At 41.9% G+C, this 18,017-nt stretch overlaps 1 protein-coding gene across 5 annotated transcripts in view; it reads left to right on the forward strand.

Moving 5' to 3' along the window:
- esrrga (estrogen-related receptor gamma a) overlaps positions 1-18,017 on the forward strand; it is an 84,893-nt gene that overhangs the window by 47,200 nt on the left and 19,676 nt on the right. For 3 of the 5 annotated variants that reach the window (XM_058088715.2, XM_058088711.2, XM_058088712.2), the window contains exon 6: positions 3,407-3,589. In XM_058088715.2, the coding sequence (XP_057944698.1) occupies positions 3,407-3,589 (183 nt within the window). The remainder of the gene's footprint in view (positions 1-3,406; positions 3,590-18,017) is intronic. The other 2 variants (XM_058088713.2, XM_058088714.2) reach the window with 1 other exon arrangement.

Here is an 18,017-nt window from a genome sequence, read left to right on the forward strand (position 1 = left end):
CCGCTTATCCTCACAAGGGTCGCGGGGAGTGCTGGAGCCTATCCCAGCTGTCTTTCGGGTGAGAGGCGGGGCACACCCTGGACTGGTTGCCAGCCAATCACAGGGCACGTATAGACAAACAACCATTCACACTCACATTCATACTAATATTGAAATATTTCTTTGTGAAAACACCTTTCAAAAACTCACTTTATTTAACTTAACACATCAAAAAAGGGCCAAACGTGAACAGGAAGAAGGCGTTTTGTTCTGTTTATGATGACTTCCAGAGGTCATACTTCAAGGGATGATCTTTGGAGATTTATACAATGACTCCAAAAATGGATGCACCTTTAATAAATGGACAACTGGCGTTCAAATGTGAAGTTTTGATGTTTTTTTCTTACATTTTGTAGGCGGAGCATGGTGGCAAAGTTCAGTAATTCGTGAGGAAAATACAAACTTGATCTTCTCTTTAATAAGAAGGCCTTAAGACAAACCTATATCCAGTCAAATAAAAATATAATAACTAAATAATAATGTGAGTGTGAATGGTTGTTTGTCTATATGTGCCCTGTGATTGGCTGGCCACCAGTCCAGGGTGTACCCCGCCTCTCGCCCAAAGACAGCTGGGATAGGCTCCAGCACCCCCGCGACCCTCGTGAGGAAAAAATTAATGAATAACTAAATAATAAAGAATATCCATAAATAAAGATGGATGTATATATATATATATATATATACAGTGAAGAAAATAAGTATTTGAACACCCTGCTATTTTGCTATTTCTCCCACTTAGAAATCATGGAGGGGTCTGAAATTTTCATCGTAGGTGCATGTCCACTGTGAGAGAGATAAACTAAAAAGAAAAATCCAGAAATCACAATGCATGATTTTTTAACAATTTATTTGTGTGATACAGCTGCAAATAAGTATTTGAACACCTGAGAAAATGAATGTTAATATTTGGTACAGTAGCCTTTGTTTGCTATTACAGAGGTCAAACGTTTCCTGTAGTTTTTCACCAGGTTTGCACACACTGCAGGAGGGATCTTGGCCCACTCCTCCACACAGATCTTCTCTAGATCAGTCAGGTTTCTGGGCTGTCGCTGAGAAACACGGAGTTTGAGCTCCCTCCAAAGATTTTCGATTGGGTTCAGGTCTGGAGACTGGCTGGGCCATGCTAGAACCTTGCTATGCTTCTTACGGAGCCACTCCTTGGTTTTCCTGGCTGTGTGCTTCGGGTCGTTGTCGTGTTGGAAGACCCAGCCACGACCCATCTTCAATCCTCTGACAGAGGGAAGGAGGTTGTTCCCCAAAATCTCACAATACACGGCCCCAGTCATCCTCTCTTTAATGCAGTGCACTCGTCCTGTCCCATGTGCAGAAAAACACCCCCAAAGCATGATGCTACCACCCCCATGCTTCACAGTAGGGATGGTGTTCTTCGGATTGTACTCTTCATTCTTCTTCCTCCAAACACGCTTATTGGAATTATGACCAAAAAGTTCTATTTTGGTCTCATCTGACCATAAAACTTTCTCCCATGACTCCTCTGTATCATCCAAATGGTCATATGCAAACTTAAGACGGGCCTTGACATGTGCTGGTTTAAGCAGGGGAACCTTTCGTGCCATGCATGATTTCACATCATGACGTCTTAGTGTATTACCTACAGTAACCTTGGAAACGGTGGTCCCAGCTCTTTTCAGGTCATTGACCAAGTCCTGTCGTGTAGTTCTGGGCTGATTCCTCACCTTTCTTAGAATCATTGAGACCCCACGAGGTGATATCTTGCATGGGGCTCCACTCCGATTGAGATTGACCGTCATGTTTAGCTTCTTCCATTTTCTAATGATAGCTCCAACAGTGGACCTTTTTTCACCAAGCTGCTTGGTAATTGCTCCGTAGCCCTTTCCAGCCTTGTGGAGGTGTACAATTTTGTCTCTGGTGTCTTTGGACAGCTCTTTGGTCTTCGCCATGTTACAAGTTAAAGTCTTACTGATTGTATGGGGTGGACAGGTGTCTTTATGCAGCTAACGACCTCAAACAGGTGCATCTGATTCAGGATGATACATGGAGTGCAGGTGGACTTCTAATGGGCAGACTAACAGGTCTTTCAGGGTCAGAATTCTAGATGATACACAGGTGTTCAAATACTTATTTGCAGCTGTATCACACAAATAAATTGTTAAAAAATCATGCATTGTGATTTCTGGATTTTTCTTTTTAGTTTATCTCTCTCACAGTGGACATGCACCTACGATGAAAATTTCAGACCCCTCCATGATTTGTAAGTGGGAGAAATAGCAAAATAGCAGGGTGTTCAAATACTTATTTTCTTCACTGTATATGATTCCCATTGGACAGTGATGCTGTGTACTGTATTGAAACGTTCTTTATATAAATTACATAAAAACCGATAACCTCCCATATAAATGGCATCATTTTCCCTCCTGCACAATTCAATAGAATCAGAGCGTAGCTGCGTGTGTATAATCCGTGTGGCCCATGTGTGGAGCCTCAGCATCCACATTGATCGTGTGGGAATAGAACAATAGCTCAGGGTTTGGAAATGGGCTTTCATTGATTCTAATTAAGGAAACATTAAATAAGATTTACCTGCAGATACAGCTGCGGCCGCTTTTGTGACTCGGATCCTGAGCTGGATAAAAAGGAAATATAAAATGATATTCCTGTAAGATATCTTGTGTTCCTTTCTTATTTTTTGGTCTTAGCTCATCTTGTGTTGTTATTCCTGTGCTTGATTAATCAGTGGATTAATTTGGGAGCAGAGTATCAGTGTGTTCCTCATGGGCCATAGAGATCTCATCACCACATGTCACTATTACCAGATCAGCTGTTTGGATTTTAGTATTATCTCCTCCTCCCATTGGTATGGAAACGTGTGGATCACACACGCTTTGGAACGTCTCTACGCACACATCCTTATTGATGGGAATGGGTATTTTTCCACCTGTTCCCTTTAAAACACAATACAATTAACCAAATGATCTCTGACTTTATTGTTCCACAGGACATAAATGTTATCGTATCTTCCTTTCTTATTTGCTCCATTCATATAATTTTATTTGCTGTTAACTCATTAGTCTATTTTATACAGTCTATAAAAATGAGTGTGTTTTGCTTGAACATTTCATGGCTAATCAGACACTTTTGCTACCATTTTGCTGTGTTATTATTATTATTCTGATTATACAGTGTGATTTGCATGTGAAATAGTGTTGAATTGAGTTGCCCCCACCTTTGATAACATCTTTACATACAGTATGGTGGGGGACCATTTCATGTAAGAAGTATTACAGTATTATTATATGGTATATTTGTGGCCAACGCGGATGTGAGACAACAATATATTCACCCTCTCTCTGTCTCTGTCTTTCTCCTTGTCTGGTGGTCATGTCAGTTGCCTTTGGCTGCCTTGCAGATAACAAAATCGTATCTCACCTGCTGGTGGCCGAACCAGAGAAGATTTACGCCATGCCTGACCCGACCGTACCAGACAGCGACATCAAGGCCTTGACTACGCTGTGCGACCTGGCCGACAGAGAGCTGGTGGTGAACATCGGCTGGGCCAAGCACATCCCAGGTAGGAGAAGTCTACCGTGGCTCACTTCATGCCGCGATAGGGCACATACATACTGGTTGGTAAACCCTCATAGTAGACATGCATGCTGCTTGTACTCAGGCCATGACCTGACCTTTTACCCTAATCCCTGCACCCAGACAGTTTGAACTCTTGACACGTCCAACTGGCCGACCAAATGTCCTCACATACTGTACATGCACACGCAACACGCAAGGAAATTGTGACCTTATGAAGCAGCCTTTGTGCATTTCTTCATGCACACTCACTGCTTTAAGTACCGGTAAGTGTATATATGAATTTTGAAGCAAAGGTAGCAAAATTTTCCGATTTTGTTTGCACCAGACTTGATCGCCAGAACAACAGGCTTTTATTCCATGTTTAATTTAACAATCATAATCATAGCGCGCAGACCTCATAGCTAGGAGACCTGGGTTCAATTCCACCCTCGGCCATCTCTGTGTGGAGTTTGCATGTTCTCCCCGTGCATGCGTGGGTTTTCTCCGGGTACTCCGGTTTCCTCCCACATTCCAAAAACATGCTAGGTTAATTGGCGACTCCAAATTGTCCATAGGTATGAATGTGAGTGTGAATGGTTGTTTGTCTATATGTGCCTTGTGATTGGCTGGCCACCAGTCCAGGGTGTACCCCGCCTCTCGCCCGAAGACAACTGGGATAGGCTCCAGCACCCCGCGACCCTCGTGAGGAAAAGCGGCAGAAAATGAATGAATGAATCATAATCATCATCATCATAATTACAGAGGTTACTGTGTGGCTGTATAGCACACGACAAGCCAAAAGACTGAACCCCAAACGTCACTTCCTGTCCTCCACACGGAACGCATTTACTGCCTGCCATTGACTTCACCAGTTCAGGGTCTACGCCACTTCTCAGCTGGGATAGGCTCCAGCGTATCCCCGCCACCATGGATGGATGTAGTACACACAAAAAGTTTCAGATAAATTTCAGAATGAACCTAAAATGTAGAAACTTTTTTTTATTTGGGCAAATATATGAAACATTACAGTGCATTTCTTACATCAATCAAAATATAACTTTCCATTATTTACATTTGTATTCAGCTTTCTGATCACACTTTACAGGTGACCTTGATTTGAGGTGCACATGTCCAACATGGTGCCCTGCGATTGGCTGGCGACCAGGTCAGGGTGTGCCCAAAATCAGTTGGGATTAGCCCCAGAATATGGTATGGAGGCGTTGACGTCGTAGAGAGGTTTTCTATGCTAAAAATGTTCCATTTATAAAGTAGGACTCCTACTTTGCGGACTGGGTGTGGAACCAATTAACAGTGATGAACGACTGATTACTGTAATTCCTAAAACCACCAGACAGAATGTTCTTTAAGAGGGAACAGAAGAAGAGAAGACACCCGTGTTGAGGTTTAGTTTATGGTGATTTCAATAACTAGAAATGCACAAATATGCAACAGTAGGTGGAGATAAACCAAGTCAGTTATGGAAATTGGGGGCGTGTTTGAGTTGAGAGGGACTAATGAAAGAAATGATTGGTTTTGTGAGGAGGGAATAGATATGCCACAGATTTGCACTACAATAGAATAAGAAATACAATATGACTCCTGTTACTGTTTAAACAGCGCAGTCGATGGTATCAGTGCACATATTACTGTGTAATCTTTCATCATATACCATCAATGGCATTCATCATGGGCATTATTTCATCAATGCAAGTGAAATATGGAAATAATACAAGACATGATACTTACTATACATGGCTTGCATTGATCTATGTGCTGACATGCACTTGCTTATTGATCCTAATGCTATTGTATGTTTAGCCCAGTGACAAGTTATTTTTACTTCAGTGGAAGCACCTTTACGTTTTCTTTTACCCTCTCCTTTTAAGAGAAGCCAGGCTGAGTTAACCTGGTTACCCGCAGGCCACAGTGTGTGTGTATGTGTGTATGTGTGTGTGTGTGTGTGTGCACAGACAGAGCGAAGAGCAACGATTGCTTGGCGGTGGAAAGAAGATGGTGTGATTAGATGAGCGAGAAAGGCAATCCGCAGCTCTGTTTACAACACTGAACACTGATCTAATACACACAACACACACACTTCCAAAGTGATCTAGTGTGGAGTGGAAAGGATTGTCAGAGTGAAATGCAGGAGCTCAACATTTGTTATCCTCTCACACGTAAGATAAAAAGGTTAACAGGTCTATTCTTGTCAATACATGGCACATATATGCCGCTGTATTGTAGGACACACACACACACACACACACATCTTTTTTGCTATGCTACAGTAATTTTTTAATCAAATTGATGGAGAGAGACAAAGAGAAAAAAGACAGAGGCAGAGTGAGGAGAGGTGAAGCCAATTTATGCTTCATGATATGGTTGCGCTGCGCTGCTCACATGCACACACACACACACACACACACCGTCACACACAGTGGTAACAACGTGTCAAAGCGAGCGCCAGGCAGCTAATTTGAAGTCATTAGATGTCTGCCGTACTGGCAACAATTTGTTACGCTCACACATGCACAAAGGCACGCACACAACAACACGACACGGGCGTGCACACTGAGTTAAGAGCCGTCTGCAGATAGCGAGGAGGCTAAATTGTAAACTAATTTAAACATCACTCAGCGTTAGAGAGGCTGCCTGCAAGACAGGCCCCCGGATAACAAGGCTGTGCTGTGTGTGTGTCGCTGTGTGTGTATGTGTTTATGTGTGCTGCGATTCATGTTTGACACACAGACCGGGCCAACCTTAGAGGCTGGTGACACGCTCACACACGCATGGCTTTGATTGCTTCTTTTATTCCAAGGCTTGGCTTGTATGCATGCGCACATTTCCATACTGATATGGTCTATATGCAAACATTTGATATGTCATTAGGGGAGGAAAATGAGGTTTCAGTGAGTGTGTGTCTCTTGATATCCCACAAAGAATATTAAAGCACACACAAGTGCATGAAAGGGCGTGTATGAAGAGGAGAGAAGCGTGTTGAAAAGATACTGTCTTGTTGCTGTTGAGGATTTACACACATAGACAATCATGCAGTGTCATGTTACTCAGGCAAGTCAGGGTTTTATGTACAGTGTATATGTCGAAACCTGTCTTCCTAATTCAGGTTTTACCTTACTAGAGCTTTGCTGGAACAGCGAGGGGACATAATAATATATTTCAGCAAATATAGGACATAATTATAGTATTAATTAGAGTCAAACCTTGGTTTTGACACACTCCAGTGTTCCCAAATTTTGATTTTCATACAAAATAGCACATAACAAACTGTCCGGTTTGCACTGTACTGTGTCGTTTTCAAAATGGAGTGTCCCAACAATGCTGTTTCATGCATTTCTCATTGAGTGCGACAGAAATAACTCGCCATGGGCCCCCAAAAAGTTTGAAGGTGCGACACGTGATCAATAAGTTGAGAAAAACAAGGGAATTTGAACTCACCAGAATGTATGGAAAGTCTACATGAACATTAAGTTGTCATTTTTTTTATTATTTCACACTGTTTTCTACATGTCAACTCCATTTATTCTCTATAAAAATGTATTTTTATTCATATTTTGGATAGCCTCAAACAGATTATTTGGATTTACATTATAATTTACTGTATGTGTATATTATTATTATTATTATTATTATTATTATGCATTTGATTATGTCTATACCACTCAATGGATATGCATGTTCTGCAGGTGATGTGTGCTATGTTCAAGAAGTCAATTGTTGCAACCATTCATAGTAATGTTAACCAGAGAGGCAAATATTAAATATTAGGTACCTGAAATTTATTGTAATGGACATCCGCAGCCAAAGATAATTTAGGCATGGCATCAAAACTGAGTGGAGGTCACTATTTGAGGAAATTTGCTATATTATCAGAGGTCTTATTACCAGGACGTGACAGGCCTGGGCATCCCATCATATGGATTAGCGAAGACATGTCATGTTAATAACAGACAACCAGAGCTAGCATGTCACCATTAAGTGTGGATGAGGAGCAGTCAGGTGAGAGAGGAGACGGCCTGGCAAATATTTAAACAAGAGCCAACGAGAGTGTGAACGGAAAGAAAAGACCATTTGTATGCCTGAAGAATGAGTCTTTTTATCCTCTCTCTCTCACTCGTTCTCTTCATAATAGCTAAATGACTAGCAGCCAGTCATGCTAGCAGCTCTTATCTGGACATGGCCATACAAAAGGCCAAGACAGGCAGGCAAGGCGAGCACTTGACTTGAAGGGAGTGAACAAATGAACCAATCAGCGGACAAGAAGCTCTAGCGCAGTATTTTACCAAAACCTGAGGCCTCGTCATAAGAGCTTTTTTTTTTCTTTATTCAAGAAAAGAAATTACTCTTACGCCCACCCCCATTCTCTTGCATCGCTATCTACTGATACTTCCTTTCCCCTCATCCTCAGCTTTCTTTCATTCCATTTCAATTTTGACACTCGAAGGGATAAGCGGACTGTAGCGTGTTGGCCGTGAGTCATTTTGATTGAGCTGTTAAAACGCCAGAAGTGAACATTCTTTTAATCGGCCTCCATGAAGATTTTGGAACCTTGACGTTTAAGCGGTGGAAATGGGGAAAGTTGCGTGTCTCTTCTGTCTTTCATTCGGCCTTAACCCATTCCTGATCATTGTTTATTACAAAGTTTTATTAAAGACCATATTAAGGTGAAAAATGTTGATTGTAAATATAATAATAATGTGACAGATTGCTGGCAATTCAGTGGAATGAGGTTCCCCGGGTTAGAGTTGTTAGCATGGCAATATTTCCCCATTCTGAAAATCTAAAAAAGTTGTTTTTAACTATGACAACAACGTATCTACCAACCATACAGGCTGTTAGCTAATGAATAGAGAGAGGTTCCCCGTGCAGGAAAAGTTAGCACATATCTCTGCATTCTGCAACTGTACCTTCAGTCATATTTATGACTGCTTTCAATGATCACATTTTGTTACAGCTCGCATCTGTATTTCAATTGGACGAGGTTTAGCTCTGAGCCACAGACACTGTGCTTTTTAGTCATTTTGTTGTAACTAGTTTGATGCCGAAAACTTATAATTGAACATAATGAGCAAGGCAAATTTAGCAGAGGGACCATTATGAACTTGAAAAAAATAACATTGATGATAAATGCCATAAGAATACAGCATAGCGACCAAACACATAACGGTGGCTGGTAAATGGAGTTATGTTCCCCAGGCAGGAGAAATCTTGCGGAAGCATTCTGGTTCTGCAAGCTGCCTTTACACATATTGTATCTTGTTTCACATAGCTTGTGTATTACAGTGAGAGGAGGTTTACCTCTGAGCCTCAGACACTGTGCTTTTTAGTCAGTGTGCAACAACCGGTTGATTATAAGTATTATAATAATGTATCGACATACCACACAGACAGGTGGTTAGTAAATGGAGTGAGGTTCCCCTGACTGGACAAGTTAGCATGTCAGTAATTGTCATTTGTAACATTCATTTTAGGTTTAATTTTACCTTCACATGTTCACGTTTTGTTACAGCTAGCTTGTAAATTTGTAAGAGAAGGGATATAGCTTTGAGCCTCAGGCACAGTGCTTTCTATTCTTTTTGTTGTAATTACGAGTTGATTCACCAGATAGTTGTTTTTTTCTCTATGTGTCCTGTGGTTGGCTGCCGACCAGTCCGGGGTGTACCCCACTTCTCGCCCAAAGTCAGCTGGGATAGGCTCCAGCATACCCCTGTGATCCTAGTGAGGATAATTGTCACAGAAAATGAATGGAATATATACAGTATGTTGCTGTGGTTATACACTAACACAGTAACCATTCCCAGCCAAAAAAAAGGATGCAGAAGAAGAAGAGCAAATTGAAGTAGAGTAGAGTTGAATGGAGGGAATGGTGCTGCATGAGAGGTGAATGAAAAGTGTGTAGGGTCACACACATTAGCTCCGATACCCCCAAAGAGCCTTTAACACAATACCATTCTGACCTGTTTGGCTAAGTACCCCCACCTCACCCCTTCAACCTCTCATGCGACCTTCCTCGCTCTCGTTCCGCTCGCTCTCACATGACCTTTGACCCTCTTCCTCCAGTGTATCTTTAACCCCTTCATTATACAGTCAACCTCATCGCTCACCTATTGCCATTCACCGCTTCCTTGGTGGTGTGTGCATATCGCCATCGGTCCACATATATAGTACGTCTATGCAGATTGTAGGCTTCTCTGGTTGTTGCTAGCCAATCAGTCGATCAGACACTCAGCAAATATTGATTTATAGAAGTGTCCTGCCCCTTTTAGCAAATCAAATGTTGAATCTCAGCACACACACACGCACACGCACACGTTCATAGATATTCACATCTTTGACTGTGACACTGTAATATCACTAAATTAACTCTGATGCTCATTATGACACTTCATTGTGTCTATGTGTTTGGGGGCAAAGACACCTACCACTATTCATTCATTCATTTTCTACCGCTTTTCCTCACGAGGGTTGCGGGGGTGCTGGAGCCTATCCCAGCTGTCTTTGGGCGAGAGGCGGGGTACACCCTGGACTGGTCGCCAGCCAATCACAGAGCACATATAGACAAACAACCATTCACACTCACATTCATACCTATGGACAATTTGGAGCCAATTAGCCTAGCATGTTTTTGGAATGTGGGAGGAAACCGGAGTACCCGGAGAAAACCCACGCATGCACGGGGAGAACATGCTGTGAGGTCTGCGCGCTAACCACTAGACCGCAGTGCCGCCCCACCTTCCACTAAACATGGACAAATTGGAGGACACTCAGTTAAGATGAAATGTCTTATTATTTTGAATGTTTTCCTCTGTGGTCCACACATGCGTTTGATCTCTCTTTGCCATTACCTCCTGTGCAATAACTAAAATGTCAGGTGTGTACACACACACAACATGCGCATTCTATAAAGTCGGTGGCAGCTTTGGCCCCATTCTGTCTGCTAACACTAGTTCACCTTGACAATCACAGCATGCTCGCTGCCTTCTCACACACGCAAACGCTCACCTTGACACACACCAGGCACACTACTGTACTCTATGTAAAGCCACACGTTGCACCAATGCAATATTTGGGTATTCCTGTTAGGAGAAAATTTGAGTTATGATTTGCAAGTAATAACATTTACAATACCTCTCGTATTCTAATGGCATTTCTCTTCAATGTATCCTATTTGGATTTACAATTGTATTTAGTCCATAGTGTTTGTCAGTTTGTTTCCTTGTGTGCTCTGTAATGCTTATCTTCATGAATGTGTTTCCACTTGCTGTTGATTTTCTCACAGCTCTGTTGGGCATCTTTGATTTCCATTCTTGTTCCTCCCCTCCGCAGCATAACACATTTAGACGCCAATGCTTCACTTCTGAATGTGTGTGTGTGTGTGTGTGTGTGTTGTGTCCTGTGCTCCATCTTCTTATCTTTGCATTAGAGACATCCTATCTTCCAGTGGCGGTCGCTTATTGCAGCCCACACAAACAAACACATCCCTGTTTGCAGATGAAAACAAATATTGGTGAAATCAAATTAGCGCAGGAATATTTGATATCTGATCTTTATGTTTGGATTAAGTGGGGCTTGCTATATTGGGTTAAAGGCTGCAGCAGGTATTGAAGGCTTGTTGTCAATACGAGAAAACAAAGGGGAGAACTTTTTACCTTTTCACTTGATTTTTATGTTTTGTATTTTCACATTTGGTACACTCGCACAATTTTGAGATGCGATACGCAGGCTCATAATAACACACAGTTTTCATGTGCCAAAAGCAATACTATTTGACAATTTCTTATCCTGACATTTTGAGATTAAGATGGGCTTTTTAAATTTTTTTTGTCATGCCACTATTGAAGGGTACCTATTGACAGCATGGTAGAAAAGTGCAATGATAACCATAGACTTGCAAATTTTGGAACAATGAATGATGAATTAAATATCCCGAATCTTCATTAACGCTACTCTGCGACGGTAACATTTTCTACTAGTTTCACTTTCATTTTATTTTTGGCTTGTTAACTCCTCTTCACTCCTGAATAAAATATTACTCAAACATTTTGACCCCAGAATGGACAATTGAATTTTACATGACTTCCTATGGGATCGTACATTAATTCATTCATTTTCTACCACTTATCCTCACTAGGGTCGCGGGCGTGCTGGAGCCTATCCCAGCTGTGAGGCGGGGTACATATCCAATCACAGGGCACATATGGACAAACAACCATTCACACTCCATGCAAAAGAAGAGCAAATTGAAGAAGAGTAGAGTAGAGTTGAATTTTACATGACTTCCTATGGGATCATTCATTCATTCATTTTCTACCACTTATCCTCACTAGGGTCAGGGGCATGCTGGAGCCTATCCCAGCTGTGAGGCGGGGTACACAGCCAATCACAGGGCACATATAGACAAACTACCATTCACACTCCAGCCAAAAAAGGATGCAGAAGAAGAGCAAATTCATTCTCACATTCATACCTATGGACAATTTGGAGTTACCAATTAACCTAGCATGCATGCTTATTTAGTTTTGCAATTAAAGCAACATGGAGCTTCCACTGTAATTGATTGAACTTAACTTTATGTGTATACTGTACTGTTGTCATGAAAAAGCTGCATAGTTATGTTATGTTAAATTGCTTGAATGGGTTTCCAATGGCTCCGCTGTTGTGCACAAGCAAACAAAGAAACCCACAGCACCCTCATAAAGCATCACAGTGACACGTACCTTCATCAGGTCACACATCGGTGGTGACACAACCTAATGTCATTGCAGCAGATGGAGCTGACACATCATGCAGACACGCATCTGCACACATGACTCTTATTTTCACACATGCTACCAGCTGCCACAATGACTGTATTCACCTGTGTCACACCGTGTTAGGACCACACCTTTTTAACACTCAAGTCACCTGAACGGTTACAATGTTGATCTAAAGGAAGGAAACACTGTCAGTGGATGTTTTTATATTAAAAACTAAACACTGTGTTAAGATTTGCACTCAGCAGCCCATTGCTGTTTTATCCTGATTACATTAGCAAATCAAATCCATTTATCTGTCAGCCTGCGATGTGAGCACAACGTCTCATCTGCATCAAATACTGTCTGTCACACACCCATTGTGTAGACGTGTACATTGCATCAACATAGACACACACACACACACACACACACACCAAGGCATGTCAAGACTTAACAATTTAATACAATGAGTAGTGACAAATAAATCAGCATCTGAGGCCATCATCCTCATAGAAGTTGTCACGAGCAAACAGTCAGCTTTTACTACTTTCAATTTGTGTGTGTGTGTGTGTGTGTGTGTGTGTGTGTGTTAGAGTGAGAAAGCTATGGGAAGAGAGAGAAGATGTGATGTGATATGATATGATGGCGGGGCATAAAGATAGATGATCATAATTACACACAGGCCAAACTCCATTTCAAATCATCATCATCCCATTCTGTCTGCTGCTACCCTGCACACACACACACACACACACACACACACACACATACTAAAAGCCATATGAAAAGTTCACGCATACAAAGGCATTGGCATACATGTAATGCTCACCTATGCATGCGGAAAATCTAGCGGAAGAAGCGACATCATTTTTGTCGGTTCATGCAAAGTTCACAGACAGCCATGAAATAGTTATTCCCTCCCTCCTTCGCTTTCCTATTTATCGGTTTACTTTTGCCCTCCTTCTCCTCCTCTCCCATTTACCTCCTTCTCTCCCTCCTGCATCGCATCCACCCTCGCCCATTTTCCCTTCATTGTTCTTAAATAAGAGTGTGGAGGATTCATCCATTCCATCAGGGGATAAGCAGGTGGTAAAATGGGATTAGGGAGCGCCTGTCAGCAGCTGAGGAGGACGTATGGCCTATGCACAGACGCCATACAAACACATATATAGGGAAATAATGTAAATATCATGAAGACACACTCTTCGCAGCTGCTCTCTTCATTAGTGTGTGTGTTTCAAATGGTGTTAGTGTCATAGTTGACCAGTTATTGTCACCCCATTGTATGTATTGTAGCTGTCTAATGAAACCAATGGAGCAAATCTGCTGCAAAAACGCTAGTTAGAGATATGAAACAGGAGCACTGTGCTGTCCCATCCGTCAAAAAATGCATCATGAAAAGGGACCTGACCCGACCACGATAGATTTCTAAGAATTATTTTTATCATAATTAGAGCACTGTAGATATAGAATAACACCCCCATAGCTGCCTTTAAACTCCTGTTATTCTTTGTTTACAATATTTTGCTCAACTGTATTGAGCAGTAAGTAAGACAAAGACGGTAATGATAAAGTAAGAAACCAAAACCTTACCACTTCCACATGGAATGGCAGGAGCACTGTGTCGTGTCATGTAATATTACTGATACAGAGTGGCCAGAATACTATATATAACTTGTTTTTGAATATTATTTGACTAATAATAATCCATAGAAGGGTGCATGGCGGGCGAGTGGTTAGCACGCAGGCCACACAGCTAGGTGACCCAAGTTCAATTCCACCCATCTCTGTGTGGAGTTTGCATGTTCTCCCAGTGCATGCGTGGGTTTTCTCCGGGTACTCCGGTTTCCTCCCACATTCCAAAAACATGCTAGGTTAATTGGCAACCCCAAATTGTCCATAGGTATGAATGTGAGTGTGAATGGTTGTTTGTCTATATGTGCTCTGTGATTGGCTGGCCACCAGTCCAGGGTGTACCCCGCCTCTCGCCCGAAGACAGCTGGGATAGGTTTGAGCACCCCTCACAATGAATGAATAATCCACATCAACGACAAAAACAGCGGTCATTTATTAGTTAATTAATCTTTTTTTAAAAACACAATAGAGTGAGGGAATGATGTTCAACCGTGATATGGCAAGGGATGACTATATTCTAAAGAAGAAGATGAATATGCTAAATTAACATAACAAGCCAACGAGTCCAGTTAACATAAAGCAGGTTCACCAAGCTCCTGATCTAAATCCACATCATTGAATTCTTCATCCTCGCGAGCATCACTAGCATCCTCTTACGGCTGTTGTCAGTAATGCTCACTCTTTGGTGCATGACAGTCAGTATTTTGATATATATATATATATAAGTCCCACATGGCTATTAGTCATGAACAGTCTGGAAAATACAATATGTACTGGACAAATACTAGAAAAGATCCTCAATATGAAACTCACGGGTCAGTCAGGTATCACTCATGTGTCGTATTTAGCCCGCAAGCCTCCAGTTGAATAGCGTTGGTCTAAAAAGTAAAACTTTCACTTTCTAAATCACCGTCAACGCCTGTCTTTGGTGAGGCCTGGTCGGGTCAGAAGCACCATGTCCTCACATCGCGGTGCACGCACATTGCTAGCAGTGCTCCAGCTTGCGTCCATAAAAGCCCCGGACACACTCCGGCGCTCTAATTTATGACAATAACGCACCATAAACCTTCTACATTTTCTTTGTGTTCGATCTGAGCGCGCCTTATAAGCATGCTGATGGGATGTTTCATCTGCAGGCTGCTATCACAGCTGTCTGCCTCATTGTCTGTCCCAGATGTATGGCGGCACCGTGTGTGTGTGTGTGTGTGTGTGTGTGTGTGTTTGCATGGACGTACATTGGTCAGATTGTTCAAATAAATACACACATTTGTCCTCACATGCATTTTGTATATCTAAACACAACATGCCAAGATGAAGAATGCATACGTACATATGTGTGTGTGTGTGTGTGTGTGTGTGTGTGCTGTCCATCAAGCCACACACTCAGCCGAAGCAAACCACTGGCTTGCTTGCTGATGATGACATATGAGTTCCTGGCCGTGGTAATGGCTGTTAAATCTCATAATTACACGCTTCTTTATTGCAATGCATAATGACCCTGCAGCACTATTGGACAATTAATTAAGATTTTCAGCCCCAGCCTTTTTTTTTTTTCCAGGCCCCAGATGACGACGTGGAATGAGGTCTAAATGTTCTTGTCTCCAAGCTAGGACATTACAGCGCCAGTGAGAAAGCTCTGTGCGCATCACTATTCATCTCTTCCCCCCATTTTGTCCATCTTCAAGCTTTTCTCTCTCCATGCTCGTCATCCTCAATGATGATGATATTGGAGAGAGTATCTCTAATCTGTCAATGCTAAATTAATCCCTGTGGAGTTTGTGTGCTTGTGGTTCCATGGGAAGCTAGCGGGGATTAGGGAGATAGGATCAACATGGCCTCATAAGCTCATATTTGGACAACAGGCCAGGAAACAGGAAGTGATTAGAGTGCTTGTTTTAAAGCAACAATCGGCCTGAATCTTAATTCATTTTATGAAGACCGGTGCTTTAACAAGTTCAATAGAATTGAACACGTTTTCTAAGAATGTTGAACTGAATGCAAAGTATAACGTTCAGATTATGTGAGAATCATCTCCACCGTTTAGGTACAGTTACAATCTGATCAAACACTTTTGGGCTGACATAAAACAGAGGACATTTTCCATAAAGCAGCGATAGTTCTTATAGCTGTTTTCTTCTTCTAGCTGTAATGGCTAAATAAGTAGACATTTTTCCAATGCTTGCTCTCCTCTGCAGGAAAACATGTTATTGCGGGGAAATTGTTCCAAGAAAGTAATCCAGCAAAGGATCAATAGACAGCCACAACACAGTTAATTGAACAAACTGGGAAAATGAATTCATTACAGATCAGATTGATACATAGATAGCTGACTGGCCTTAAACCCCACTGCTTGAGCTTAAGTCCTCGCACAAGCCTCATCTACGGTTTTAAATGGATCTACGTGGAATTCCTGCAATAATTGCATTGTGGTGCACAATTAGTTATTAGCCAATATTTTGCTGTTTTTCATGACTGTAAATTATGCTCATGCTTATATACATGTAATACAGATATACTCAAAGTTTCATATTACTTAGAAATGCTCAATGACGTACAGCGAATGAGTTGCTAAGTCCTGCTTGTGCTCCTGCAAAGATGCTTTGCTGGATGGCCGCCATGTTTTAAGTCAAATGTGTTTTGTGAAGAGTTTTATCAGTCAGTTTGACTTTTGGGGTCTTTAGGGTGTAATTACAACACCCAAGTGCATGTTTTCACAAATTCACCTTTTTATGTGCAGCGGTTAACGCAGGGGTGTCCAAAGTATGGGCTGAGGGCCATTTCTGCACTTTTTTTTTTAGCAAAATGGCCCCCTTTAACTCTAACTTTCTCAAATGTTGCACCTACCATTCTCACACTTGTATTTGAGAATGTTTTAGAACGTTGCATATGCATCATATGTGCCAAGAAAGAATATACATCATTTTGAACAGGGATCAAAAACGTAAACAAGACAATAATCCATCCATCTGTCCGTTTTCTGTGCCGCTCATCCTCACAAGGGTCGCGTAGGGTGCTGGAGCCTATCCCAGCTGTCTTCGAGCGAGAGGTGGGGTACACCCTGGACTCGTCGGCAGCCAATCACAGGGCACATGTAGACAAACAACCATTCACACTCACATTCATACCTATGGACAATTTGGAGTCGCCATTTAACCTAACATGCATTACTTTTGGAGAACATGCAAACTCCACACACAGATGCCCAAGCAGGGGATCGAACCCGGATCTCCTAGCATGCTAACCACTCAGCTACCATGCAGCCTATCAGAAAATAATGAATAGAGCAAATGTGTTAGATTTATCAGCACAACTTCTTCTTCATTTGGCACTTTTTGTTTCATTTCCAACTAAAAGACACAGATTTTCAACTAAAGCTTGACTTTAAATCAAATAAATGTAATAATTTTGGTCCATATAGTTTCGGTACCAACAGACCCCTACAGTACACTATACTTGCATTATTCTTGCTAATTGCAGTTTTCTTCTCTTTCTCCTGCAAAAATGTCTGTCAGCAGTGTCAATGTGTGTGAGACCCATAGAGATTTAACACGTCTAAGCTAACACACACACACACACACACACACCATGGTCATTCCTGCCTGCATCAGCAGTGAATCATGAAAGGAAGAGCAGGGTGCAGGAGATATACACAAAGAAAAGAACCATGTCTTCAGTGTGTCCATTGCAGAATGATGATTGTCAGTTAGACAGAACTGTCCACGTAGAGTTAAGAAGACCCAATTGGGTCTTCACATTCCTACACACACACACACACAAATCACACTGGTGAAGCTGGAAGTGGGTAATTAAAATGTAAATATTGATATTTTATTATTTGAAATGGCTCCACTGCAGTGCTCTTAATGTCACTCCATCTGGCGTCTCCACAGAGACCCAGGCTCACCCCCAACCATCCACAATGCCCCCTCCGAGGCGACCCGGGCCCACCGGCACCCCACAGCCACCTCAGTGTGGTCACACTTTCCAATGTGTCTCTAATTAAGTCTAAATATTAGCAGCAGCAACCACAGAGGCAGCACACTTGAC

The sequence above is a fragment of the Doryrhamphus excisus genome, linkage group LG13 (genome assembly GCF_037039965.1).
Source record: "Doryrhamphus excisus strain RoL-2023G ecotype Guam linkage group LG13, RoL_Dexc_Guam_v1.1, whole genome shotgun sequence".
In the NCBI taxonomy this organism is placed as follows: Eukaryota; Metazoa; Chordata; class Actinopteri; order Syngnathiformes; family Syngnathidae; genus Doryrhamphus; species Doryrhamphus excisus.